This window comes from Saccopteryx bilineata, chromosome 10 (assembly GCF_036850765.1).
Source record: "Saccopteryx bilineata isolate mSacBil1 chromosome 10, mSacBil1_pri_phased_curated, whole genome shotgun sequence".
Classification (NCBI taxonomy): Eukaryota; Metazoa; Chordata; class Mammalia; order Chiroptera; family Emballonuridae; genus Saccopteryx; species Saccopteryx bilineata.
The window spans coordinates 57,162,567-57,176,394 of NC_089499.1; the positions used below are offsets into that span (position 1 = coordinate 57,162,567).

Sequence of the window (13,828 nt, forward strand, 5' to 3'; positions counted from 1 at the left end):
TGTTTATCTGATAAGTAGAAATGCTTTCCTATTATATATAGTTCTTTTTTTTTTTTTTCATTTTTCCGAAGCTGGAAACAGGGAGGCAGTCAGACAGACTCCTGCATGCGCCCAACCGGGAGCCACCTGGCACGCCCACCAGGGGGCAATGTTCTGCCCCTCTGGGGTGTCGCTCTGTTGCATCCAGAGCCATTCTAGCGCCCGGGCCATCTTTGCTCCAATGGAGTCTCAGATGCAGGAGGGGAAGAGACAGAGAGGAAGGAGAGGGGGAGGGGTGGAGAAGCAGATGGGCGCTTCTCCTGTGTGCCCTGGCTGGGAATCGCACCCAGGACTCCTGCACGCCAGGCTGACGCTCTACCACTGAGCCAACCAGCCAGGGCCAATATATAGTTCTTAATGATTAATTCAATTAAGGGAGTCCACCACTGTTATGTATAATTGCTCACATTCCATCCCCTCTCCTTAAAACCCCCAATATAGTAAAAAACATTCTAGAAATGGGTTAATATTTGAATACTTACCATATCCTCCATGGACGTCTCTCATGCTTTGGTTCTCTGAAACGTTTGACTGAAAGAAAAGACAGACGTTCAGTAGCTTTCCACAGTGGTAATAAAGCAAAATGCATATAACTAGTTGGGTTATGTGCGTACTCAGTATTTTCAATGTCAAGTTAAGGTACTTGTTCCTTTAATATGTGACGATGTTCAATAAGCCATGAAGGCCCTGTACAGCAGCTGCTGACTAATACAGACTCTTCAGAACTAGACACTGGGAAGAACGACTCCTCACAGTGTCAGGAAAATTGTATTTTCTTCTGCTTTGTGACAAGGTTCCCTCAGATAGGGACTAGAAACCAAAAAGTAGGATGTAGCTACTTCTAACTTCAGGATATGCTCTACCCCAGTGGTCCCCAACCTCCAGGCTGCAGACCGGTACCAGTCTGTGGGCCATTTGGTACCAGTCCGCAGAGAAATAATAAATAACTTATATTATTTCTGTTTTATTTATATTTAAGTCTGAACGATGTTTTATTTTTAAAAAATGACCAGATTCCCTTTGTTAACATCCGTCTAAGACTCACTCTTGATGCTTGTCTAATAAGTTCGACAATTATATAATATATTTAAAAATACCACAGTTTTTACGCCGGTCGCATAATTTTATTTTGTGCATTTATCCGTCCCACCCTAAAGGCTGGTCCGTGAAAATATTTTCTGACATTAAACCGGTCCGTGGCCCAAAAAAGGTTGGGGACCACTGCTCTACCCAACAACAAATCCACCCCTGCACCCAAAGGTTCAGTGCGTGCCGCTCCAAGCTAGGCATCAAAGGGACAGAGGCAAAGGCAGCTGTTTGGCAGGAGGGTAGGCACATGACCATATGTGTGGCAAGTGCTAGAGAAGAGGCAACTCCGAGGCAGAGGAAAGGATGACCAGTCTGTCTAGAGTAGGGGTCTCAAACTCGCGGCCCGCTGAACAATTTTGTGTGGCCCGCAGACTAATCCACGAAGTTCAAAATATTTTGGATAAAATTAAGTAAGCCCATGGATTAGTCTGCGGGCCGCACAAAATTGTTCGGCGGGTCGCGAGTTTGAGACCCCTGGAGGCTGTCTCCTTGCAGGTGATTTATTTTCTGGAGTTCTGTCTATAGAAGCTATGTCTGAAACTTTACTGTCATTTTTTTTAAATTTAATTTAATTATTTTATTTTATTTTTTTAATTTTTGTATTTTTCCGAAGCTGGAAACGGGGAGGCAGTCAGACAGACTCCTGCATGCGCCCGACCGGGATCCATCTGGCATGCCCACCAGGGGGCGATGCTCTGCCCATCTTGGGGCATTGCTCTGCCGGAATCAGAGCCATTCTAGAGCCTGAGGCAGAGGCTACAGAGCCATCCTCAGTGCCCGGGCAAACTTTGCTCCAGTGGAGCCCTGGCTGCAGGAGGGGAAGAGAGAAGGAGATGGGGAGGGGTGGAGAAGCAGATGGGCGCTTCTCCTGTGTGCCCTGGCTGGGAATCAAACCTGGGACTCCTGCACGCCAGGTCAACACTCTACCATTGAGCCAACCGGCCAGGGCCCTTTACTGTCATTTTTATGAAAGAAAAACTGTCACCACTAACCTAGGACCAAGAAAACCCAGTTTTGGGGAGAGAAAAACTGGGGAAGACTAGTTTTGTCAGGAGAGGCTTCACTGGTGAGGGGTGAAGGTCCTGGGGGCTGGGGAGGAGTTTAGCAAGTGGATCAGGGAAGAGAGAGCCACATTCTGGACAGAGCACACACCATGAGCTCACAGGTGCAGGGACATAATGTAGCACAGTGTGTTTGGCATAATTTGATTTGGCTTTGACACAGCAGGCAGCAAGGCAGACACACTGAGCAGGGGCCAGAGGAGGGAGGGTCTTCAATGCCAGACTAAGGAGTCTGAACTGAATCCTGTAGAGAAAAAAAGACAGGAAAGATGCTAACCAAGTCAAAGACATGGTGGGAACCCTGTTTTAGAAAAGCGACTCGGACTCAGGTAGATTCAAAATCAGGTTGCTGAGGGAGGAGAGGACTGAGGAAGGACACTGGCTATGTCACAGCACCAGGCAGTGGTACTCCCAGCCACAGAACTAGCAGAGTGGGTGCTCATTCAGCAACAACCTGACCAACCTCACATGGCAAAGGACTCCCCAGATTGACACTTTGACCTCGGGTCTACAGACACAACTGTTTGAACAGAAGGAAACAAAAAGTTTCTAAGTGTCCTGTCCTCCACTGAAGCTCCAGCAAGCTACTTCCACAAGGATTCTAGCTACTAAAACAGACAGAACTGTGCAAGTGTGATGCTTTCCCACACAAAAGTACTGAGGGAGAAGCAGATAAAAGGAAGCAAGCCCATGGAGGATGCTGCGTTTCTACCAGTAGCAAGTAAGTCACCGCTGGCAGAATCCCGAGCTGCCAAAGAGGGTGCAGGCAGAGGGGGAGACAGGGAGGGAAAATGGCACCCACATCAATAAACCCTACTTCTCTAAGTGAATGCAGGCAGTACACAGTTTGCAAGCAAGGACTACCCGCACACAGAAATGAAGTAAGTCTGGTGTTTAGAGAAACATTTTGACAGAGACCAAAAAGCAGGTAGATTGTAAGGTGGTCTGTCCTGTTGACGCATCACACACACAAAACATCAACAATGCTAAAGAACCTTCAGTTGAGGCCAAGAAGTTCTTCTTGCGCACATGGCTCCAATGGCAGGAGGCCTCCTTCCCAGGAGCACCCAGTCTCTGAGGGCCTGGGGACTCAGGAAGTAGATGTGGAGGAGACTAGGCCAGAACACAACAACCTGGAGGGAAAGCCCCAGTCAGGGCTGGAGCCACGCCATGTTCACTTGTTCTTCTGCCTCAGGGGAATCTAACCGCATCAGTATAAGATAAAGAACATCACAATATACCCCAGGGAGAACATTCTCATTCTTAGGAAACACATGCTGAAGTATCAGAATGGCTGCAATTTACTTTCCAATGGTTTAGGAGGAAAATTATGCATGACATAATTATATATAATAAACACATTAAGTGGTATAATTATAATACACTATCATTATAAATAATAACTATAACAAACATAACTATATAATAAATCTATTATTTATATTAATATAATATATACTATATAAAGAGAAGCAAACATGGTATTATGGGTCAAATGTGTCTCCCCTACCAATTTCATATGTCCTAACCCCTAGCACCTCAGAATGTGACAGTTATTTGTAGACTGGGCTTTAAAAGTGGTAATTAAAATAACATAAGGTCATACTGGTGGGTCCTAATCCAATATGACTGGTGTTCTTATAAGATTAGGACACATGGAGACTGAGGGGAGACTGAGGACCATGGAGGGAAGGAACAGTGAGAAGGTGGCCATCTGCAAGCCAAGAAGAGAGGCCTAGGAAGAAAACAAACCTACTGACACCCTGACCTAGGACTTTCAGCTTCCAGAACTGTGAGAAAATATATTTCTGTTGTTTAGGCTACCCAGTTGGTAGTATTTTGTATGGTAGTCCTAGCAAACTAATAAATGTGGCAACACAATAATTGGTAAAGCTAGACAATACTTGAGTATTCATTAAATTATTATTAAGACTTTTTTTTATAGGTTTCACACTTTTTGAAATAAAATGTTGGGAGGAAAACATACTCTAGAACAGTGTTTTCAACCTCCAGTCTGTGGACTGGTGCTGGTCCATGCAAAAGTTAACCACTCTGATGTTCTTTGGTGGACTAGCACAATATTTCTGGCAGGTCAGCCCCGGGTCTTCAGACTCGTGGTCAAAAAACACTGCAGAAGAATGAACTAGTGCAACCATTCAGAGGTCATTTGGCAATATCTCTCAAAACTATATATGCCCAGGCCCCTTTAACTTGCAACGCACTACCAGGTATGTGTTCTACAGGTATTACTGCAACATGTGCCAAGATATATAGGGATTTTCAATGTAGTGTTGTTGTAACAAAAACCCAGAAATAAACCAATGCCTGTCAATATGGGCTTGGGCATATACATCATGGTACAATGCAACATCAGGCATTTACTAAAACCAAGATAGGTCTGTATGGAGTAATATGGAAAATTTCCAAATAATATTAATTGCAGAATAACATGCCCACTATAATTCTGTTCACATTCATTTTAAAGGATAGAAATTTATGCTGGCATTATGTATGTGTTTTTACCCCTAGTAGGATATGTGACTATTAACAAGGGCTACCTTTGATGAAAGGAATTACAGATTGGAAGAGTAGATTCTTATGTCATTGTGAATCATTTAAAATATTCTTCCATATTCACATTGCTTTTATTGCAAAAATCCAAAAATATAAAGGCGGCAGCGTGGGATATGGGAGAAGCAGTGTGACTCACAGGAGAACGGTGTGCTGCCGGCTGAGCTCAGGGAGCGGCCTCACACAGCAGAGCCTGCGATGGACTTCAGGGGGGTTTTGCTCCTGCTCTTGTTCTACCAACCCTTCCCCTTGAATATTTCACAGTCTATAATCTTTTTTATTTTTTAAATTAAACAAAAAGAAAACATTAAAAGAGCTACACTATGAATCCTTCCCCAAATAATGTTTTTAAATGTAGTAAAATAACATTAAAAACTGTGTTTCAGTAAAAAACTGAAAAAGAAAAAAAAAGCTATGACACATCTAACTTGGTAGAAATAAAACAGAAAAATTCATCTCTCCAGTCACATTTTATTGAGGGGCTTGCTGTCTGACAGGCCAGTTTGGCCAGAGATGAAATGGACAAAATTCTTGTCTTCCTGACATTCTGGTATGTGAGGTGGGAAGGGGATAAACATGGAGCATGTCAGATTGCAACAAATGACACTACAGCAGGAAAGGAGAGAGGGCTGGGAGGTGGCATTGTGACAGCAGATGAGAAGGCCCAGAGAGGAACAAAGGCCTGGAGAAGGGAAGGGGCTGTGGGGCATGCCGTGGGGGCAAGATGGCTGCTGTACTGAGAGTAGCCTGAAGGAATAATGGAAAACCAGACGACCAGTTAGAGACCACCTCACTAACCCAGGGTGAAACAACAGTGACTTGGCCAGGGTGGCAGCCACAAGGTGACAAGAGGTGGGATCCTAGTTGTACCTTAAATACTGCACTGACAGGACTGAGAGTGGCTGTGGGTGGGAAAGAAAGAATAGTCAAGAAAAGCTACTCCAGAGGTGGGAATTCGCATTGTTCCACCACACTTCTGGTTTTGTTTTGGTGGTGCTGCTGCTGCTAAGGTGAAGAGAAACTGGGGAGACATAAGACTTCCTGCAGGTAAAAAACAGCTGCCTGAGTCCCTATGGACGGCAAGCCAGGTCCCCACTCCCATGGAAATGAGCCTGTTCACTGTGGGCTGGCCACTGCTCCCTTAGAGGCCACAAACAAAATGGATCAGAGTGGCTCAGGCATAGCCCCAGGACAACTGATCTTTTCTCTCTTTTTTTCTTTTTTCTTTTTTTGGTGAGAGGAGGGGAGATAGACTCCCGCATGTGCCCTAACCAGGATCCACTGGGTAACCCCATCTGGGGCCAACGCTTGAAACAATCAAGCCACTGGCCACAGGAGGGGAAGAGAGAGAAGAGGGAGAGGGATTGGAACAGAGCAAATGGTTGAGAACATGTGTGCCCTGACTGGGAATTGAACCTGGGACGTCTGTATGCCGGGCTGACGATCTATCCATTGAGCAAACCAGCCAGGGCCTGATCTTTGCTTGATTGATGGACAGAAAGAACTCAAACAGAGCAAAAGGGCCAGAGCAAAGTGCAGTCCACAGTCTCTAACATTTATTTCTACCACATGTCCCCTGAGGTGGAAGGACTGGTGCAGGAGGCAGCAGGCACACCTCAAGTGTAGGTCACGACACCAGAGCTGGAAGCCAAGGCTGACAGAGCAGTGCCCGAAAGAGTCCCTAGTGGGAAAAGAAGGCAGGAGAGTGGGAGATGGAGTGGGGACAGAACAGGGGGCCTTTTGGGGGGTGCAGTACACAGGGCTCATTTCACTTCTTATAACGCTGTGCACCATCACCTCCACGTGGAGCAGGCTGCTAAGTAGACTCTGTGACCTGCACGCGCATCCTAAAGAGAGGCACGGAGTCCTGTCAGACAGACATGACATGGCTTTGAGTCTCTGCTACTATCTCATTATGTGACTTTGCGTTTAAAAAGAGGGGTTGAGGATGTGCAGCTATGACCTACCAGGCTGGCGTCAGGATTCAATGGGAGAAAACAGGTGAAAGGGCGAGCATAGACCTGTGCTCAAAAAAGCAAACCACATTCTGCATCTCTGCCCTGGACCCTGTCTTCCCTCTCTTCTCTGAGTCCACTCTACCCAGTTCTGAGCTGAGACACCCTATCCTTGTCTCCCATCTCTAAAAACCTTGTGACCTTAGGTCTGTCAGCTGCAACCTGACTCTCCATTCCAGCCTCCTTCCTCCTATAGCTGGCAGGTAGCTCAGGGCCCAGAATGCTAGGAAGGTCCTGGGATCCCAATCCTGCTCTCCACTCCTCCTGCCTCCAACCCCACACTGAGTTCTCCCCTTTTGGAAGAGGTGAATATATGGAGTGTATAAAATTTAGAGTACATTCTTTTGGTTAGTGTTTGTATATCTTTTTCTTTTCTTTTTAAAAAGATTTTATTCATTCATTTTAGAGAGGGGAGAGAGAGAGAAGGGGAAGGAGTAGGAAGCATCAACTTGCACATGGTACCTTGACCAGGCAAGCTCACGGTTTCAAACCTGCGACCTCAGCATTCCAGGTTGACGCTTCATCCACTGTGCCACCACAGGCCAGGCTGGTATATATATATTTTTTCTTTTCTTTTTTTTATTGTGACAGAGACAGGGAGAGAGACAGAGGGACAGGGACAGACAGGAGGGAGAGAGATGAGAAGCATCAATTCTTCATTGTAGCTCCTTAGTTGTTTATTGATTGCTTTCTCATATGTCCCTTGACCAGGGGGTTGAAGCAGAATGAGTGACCCCTTGCTCAAGCCAGAGACCTTTGGGCTTAAGCCAGCAACCCCACATTCAAGCTGGTGAACTGGCACTCAATCTGGCGACCTCAGGGTTTCAAACCTGGGTCCTTCGTGTCCCAGTCCGACACTCTATCCACTGTGCCACCGCCTGGTCAGGCTGGTATATCTTTTCAATCCCTTTCTTTTTAACTTTACATTGAAGGTGGTTCTATTGTAAGCAGCATAAAAATGAGATTCTCCCCCGCAAAATGTAATTGGCAATTGTAGCGGGTTGAACGGTAGTCCCCAAAAAGACGTGTCTAAATTCTTACCCACAATACCTGTGAATGGGATCTTATTTGGAAAAAGGTTCTTTGCAGATATAATAAAGTTAAAGATCTTGAGAAGAGAGCATTGTGGATTAAACAGGTGAGCCCTAAATCTAAATACAGGTAGCCTTATGAGAGAGACAAGACATGGGGGAAGAAGAAGGCCTTGTGAAGACAGGCAGACTGGAGTTACACAGCCACAAGCCAGGAATCCCTGGAGAGACAAGGAAGAGACAAGACTCTCCTTGAGTCACTGGAGGGAACATGGCCCTGCCAACACCTTGATTCTTGATCTTGGGTTTCCAGAACCAGGAAATAATCAATTTTTGTTGTTTTATGCAAAGAAGTGTAAGATTCTTTGTTATGGCATCCCTGATAAACTAATAGGACATACTCAGTGAAAAATCTCCCTTTCATCTGAAATCCCAGTCCCTGATCTTGTTCATCCTTCCAAACACTTGGTAGGCAAGTACAAAGATGGAGAGATGCAAAAGACAGATGTGTCTTTCTTTAATTTTTGTTGACATGCCTTACCTACCACAAAGACATACATAAAGGAAGGTTCTTCCAAATAAGATATGGGAGCGCAGATAACTCCTCAAATGAGAAATGTTCACTATACTTATCCTCTCTGTGTCTTCGTCACTTTGGACTGTTGTAATAGAATACTATAGCCTTGGTGGCTTATAAACAACGTAAGTTGTTTGGAGGCTGGAAAATTCAAGATCAAGGTGTTGACAGATCCACTGTCTGGTGAGGACCAGCTTCCTGGTTCATAGATGGCTGCCTTTTTTCTGTCTTCACATAGCAGGAAGTGAAGGGAAGCTCAAGAGATGCCTCTTTCAAGAGAGACAGTCAGTCACACAGTTTATACAGTCAAATCCTTGCTGCTTTCATGGCAAATCCCCCTGGAATTTAACTTACTATACACATGGCTCTATCTCTTTTATTAGAGATTGTGTTCTCCCACAGTGTGCCCATGCCATCCCCAATCACTCTAATGGCACTGCTGCAGCAATGTCCTTGCTGTGTGCCATTTCTGCCTGTGTGGGTACATTCCTAGTGGTGGGCTTGCTGCGTCAGCTGTGATAGCTGATCCTGTCTCACTGCTGTCCACAGAAGATGTAGCATTTCCTCACATCCTTGCCAGCACGCAGTATGAGTGGACCTTCTTATCTTGACTATTTGATCATTGAAAAGGCTGCCTTGGCATGGCTGCAGCATGCACTAACAAGGTCACCTGGGTGCCAGGGTACCTGTAGGGCCTGCCACCATCCATCAGCTCAGCTGGCGTTGGCAAGGCTTCCTCCTCTCTGGCATACACCCTAAGTTCCTCCTGCTCTGGACCTCAGCTCACACCCTTCCCTGAGGGTACTAGGGCACAGAGCTTACTCTTCTATAAGTTTTGTGCTGTTGGTGCCCCACAAGAGGACAGCAATTATGGACTAGCCAATTCTACCCATCCATTTCACAGCAGCAGCCACATCACTGACTGTTCATAGAATGCTATGGCTTGGTTCTGCACACATCTCTCTGAGCTAGTATCTAGAGGGCAGGGACCAGGGACCTGCTTCACTGTCCTCAGAGCTTCATCTGGCTGGAGCTCCTCACAGACTGGCTGGGTGGTGGGAGAATGCTGGGATTTTACTTGGAGTGGTTCCTTTTACGTCACAAGGAGGACGACACAAAAAATGGTGTTCAAAGTCGAATTACAGGATTTGAAGGGAAATTATATCCACATAGCACCTGCAGTCTTATTTAGAAATTGAGTCATAAAAAGCACAACTCTTCTGAAATTAAACCACACAATTTATGAGTTGTCTGGTCAATACTGGGTGCAGCATGTGAGAAGCAGACTTACAAGGAATGAAAGAGATGGGAAGAGGCTCCTAACTATCTGGGCAAGGGGAAGAAAGGTTTGCAATTGAATAAAGATGGTGTAAACTGGGATTCTGCAGCCTTGGTTACCAGGTGGTGGCAGTCCTTTGAGCCCCTCCTTATCTGGCATTTCCCAAATCAGCATTCAGGTGGAAAAATCAACCCTGCTGAGGATACAGAACAGGAAGAGGTCCAGGTTCGTGAAGCTGGCAGGGCTCTTGGCAGAGAGCTCTTTGCCATGAAAATCCACCAAAGCAATTCAATTATAATATAAAATGTGTGGAATGTCTGTATTTGTACAGCTAAAGTGTAATCTTAAAGCAGGAAGTTGATCACAGACCACACAGCAGCCACATTAGTGTCTTACCCTTCAAAAAGTGATATAACAGAAGACACCTTGGATGATTCCACCTCACAGGCTATGGGAAGTCAGAGCCACAGGCTCTTAAGCTGGGACCATGAAACCACTGGTCCCTGGGTGAGATCATGGGCCTCGGGATGTGAGGGTGAGAAGCCCTCAGGATCAGGTTGCTCGAGACTACGAGCTCAGGCCAGAAGTCTGTATGTTTTCTTATTCCTCCCTGGAGAAAACACTCCCCTGCCAATGACCTGGAGCCAGAAAAATACCTATGGTTTTGGAGCTTATGCCCAGTGACATGCTGCTGACCTGGACCACAACCCTGATGGCCTCATTTTTCAAGTGATACCTCAGGCCAGTGACTCGTGCGACACAGGCTTCCTGTTGAGGATAACAAACTATCCACCAGGCTAATGGCAAGCAGCCCCATCCCCAGCTCAACAGCAAGCCCGGCTGCAATGTAGCTGCCACTGGTGCCAGCTGGGTACCAGCTCAGAAACCAGGCAGCTTGGACTCTGAGTCAAAGCCAGTGGATCCAACCCTCTCAATGTAAAGGGTGCAGAAGAGGTGATTTGTTCAGGATCACCAGTGGAGCTGTGATGAAACCCAAGTCACCTGGGACAGGCCTCTAACTGGCACAGGCTCGACCAGTGACCTCAAGCCATGCATGCTGTGCTGGTGCTATGAGCCCAGGACCTCAATCCCAAAGGTCAGCAACTGTCCCAGGGGTGAGCAAATCCACCCTGACTGCCAGCAATCGAAGGAAAACCCAGAAGTGTTTCGGCACTTTACCTAAAGTATAAATGACCATCCTCACAGCCAAGCCCCACCCCAAACTTCCTTAATGCCCTGTGGTGGTACAAAAGTCCCAGAGGAACCCCATTTCTTTAAGGCAGGAAAAAAGTCCCAGAAAACACTGAAGTAGACTGCTGACTACCTCCCCCATACCTACCCTCGCTCTCTTCCTGAGGGTATTCTCTTAGGTAGCTTGCAAACCACATTCCCAGCCTCCCCTGCAGCCAGGTATATCCATGTGACTAAGTTCTAGTCTACAGGACCTTTAAACTCAGGTTGGTCCACTTTTCAAGGAGAAAGGGAGAGCCAGGTGACTCTTATGGCAAGGAACTGAGGGCAGCCAAGCTGAACGCAATCTGAAATCAAGTCCCTGCTTTATCATACATTTTATTATTTTAAGTAAGTCACTTAACACAATTCATACCTTATTTTCTCTAAAAAGTGTTTTTTTTTAATTATTGAATTTATTGGGGTGTTATTGGTTAATAAAATTATCATATATAGGTTTCAAGGGTACAATTCTATAATACAACATCATCTGTATATTGTATTGTGTGTTCACAATTCATACTTTTGAAGTTGGCAAGCAAGTTCCCCAGCCTGGCATCTCCCATCTAAGTGCTGTCACTCACATTGTCCCTTTGGCTCTGGAGGGACCCACATTTTTTTCTCTTGCATGAGTCTTAGGCAGCCTTCCAGTTTAGCTCAGATAATTCTAAGACTTGCCTCCTTTAAAAGCAGTTGAGCTTGGCACCACTCCTTCCCGTGGGGCCCCTAGGTCTCCTATGCTACCTTGGGATTAACACTTCAAATGCAACACTCCGGATCTGTCTGTCTCTCTCACCAGACAATTAGTTACAGAGGCAGACAGGAACAAAACAGACACTTATCTACTAACCTGAACAAATGGAGCAGTGCATATTAGAAGAATACACAAATCAAAGGAGGCGACAGCTTAGTGCTTCAGCACTTACTGTGGGGCCAGGGAAAGATGTTTAACTTCTCAGAACTGAGACCTGTCCCTTTATAAAATGGAAGAAATTATAGGCCCACCATAGGAATATTAGTAAAACAATATATTTAGAGTACTTAAAACTGCTTTGTACTTAGCAAGGACAGTACACATTTTAGCAAGAAGTAGCAGTGGTATTACTGATACGAGGAAGAGTAAATCCTCAGGCACAAAGCCCAGCTGTGGGTAGCAAGACTGCACTCATCTGATTATCATTTGTGGATCCAGGGCCTCCCTAAAGTCTCTCTTTTATCTTTTCAATTATAAACCATTATACGTTTGGGAAAATGTCACCATCTGAATACAGCCAAGATCATTGGTTGTTCTAGCACTGTAGTTCTGGCTCCAAATCTCCTTTGGGCCTGTATTTGCATGTGGGACCAGAACAAAGCATATCCAGCTGTGCCCTCTGCTCCCTGGCGTGTGGGGCTCCATCAGCCCCACAGGCTGACCCACTAGAAAAACTCTTCAAATGCTGGTGCCCCGAAAGGTGAGCACTTGAGAGTGGTGACTGGAACAATCTGGGCAGAGTGGCAGGGCACTCCAGTGGCTGGTACAGCCCACGGCAGACAGATCTCGTCCTTCTGCCTTACCTCTATCAGGGCAGGATGCATGTCTGTGTTCAGGAAGGTCTGGCAAGAAAGAGGGCTCAAGACCTACTGTGAAGGCTCAGATAATCACTGAGGGAAAAGAACTGGTTCTTGTCAAGATAACTCACACTGCTCTTAGGATGACAGGAAATGCACCATAAATCAAATTGAGGACACTGCAGAATTTCTTCTATAATCAGAGTGAGGAAAAAAATCCTATAACACATCATCAATTCCAGAAAAACCATGAAATGAGACATCTTGTCATTCTACTCTGATCCAGTAGGAAAAGCAGGTGGGTGCTGCTGTCCATGCAGCAGAACGCAGTGATCAGAATTCAGTTAAGGGTGCCCCTCCCCAGGGTGCCACAGGGCTCTGAGTAACCATGTAGGGAGGGAGGTGCTTAAGGTGACTTCAGCTCCTTTGCAGCACTTCCCTGGTACAGCTCCTCCGTTATTCCCCTGCAGCCTTCCCAAGCCGTTGTGCGGCCTCTCCCTCAGACCTGTCCACTCAGGACATCATGCTGCAGTCCTGGATCTCTCTCAGTCCCCAAAGAATCTTCCAAACCTACCAGTCCTGCACTCTGCTCCCTTCTGTTATACTGGTAAGTAATTTAACCAACTACTGCCACCTCCTGCCACTCAGAATAGTCACCCATGGTAGCTTCACACAACTCACTCAAAATCAAGACACCAAAAAAGGCTGATGGAAAAGTTATCTTTGAAGATGGACCTTTTAAATAAACCCTCAAAAATCTCACCCAAGGGTGAATGCCATCACCAGTTTGATCACAGGACTCACATTTATCCTGGGCAGAGAGAAGGCTGAGTCAGCCTGGACCAGTGAGAAAGCAGAATCCAGGCTGAACTTGCTGGCTATAATCAACAAGCACCTTTTTCAAGCAGAAACAAATACAAATGTGATGGGGAAGTGCAGAACTGCTGCCCTGAGTCAAAGTAAAGTTGCATAGACTAATTTCCCACTCACACTTCATGCCCGCCTCTTAGCCTGTCCCTGGGCAGGGAAGGAAGAGGAACAGTTTCAAAGGCCACCATCAGTGACTCTTCCCCAAAACATCCCACTCAGAGTTACAGCTATGTTTTATGTAATAAGACAACACTATTGATTGTCCACCTGTCTGTCTGTCCCTCCAACCCCTACAGAAGTGTTGGTGGATATCCCAAAATATAAATAAAATTGTTGCCCCTTAACTCCACTTAGAACTGCTATGGTACTCACATTTGTTAAAAGTCAAACTTTATACTTAAAATTGTACATTTTACTTTATGTAAATGATACCACCATAAAAAATTTAAAAACAACAAAATAAACACAAACCTCTCACATGCCTTTCCACAGAAGTTACAATAAAATGCAGGCTC

The 13,828-nt window shown here is 45.7% G+C and overlaps 1 protein-coding gene across 2 annotated transcripts in view; it reads right to left on the reverse strand.

The window, feature by feature from the left end:
- The window catches only part of STIMATE (STIM activating enhancer), a 62,670-nt gene that overhangs the window by 18,826 nt on the left and 30,016 nt on the right, over positions 1-13,828 (reverse strand). For both annotated transcript variants that reach the window (XM_066244546.1, XM_066244547.1), the window contains one exon: positions 522-570. In XM_066244546.1, the coding sequence (XP_066100643.1) occupies positions 522-570 (49 nt within the window). The remainder of the gene's footprint in view (positions 1-521; positions 571-13,828) is intronic.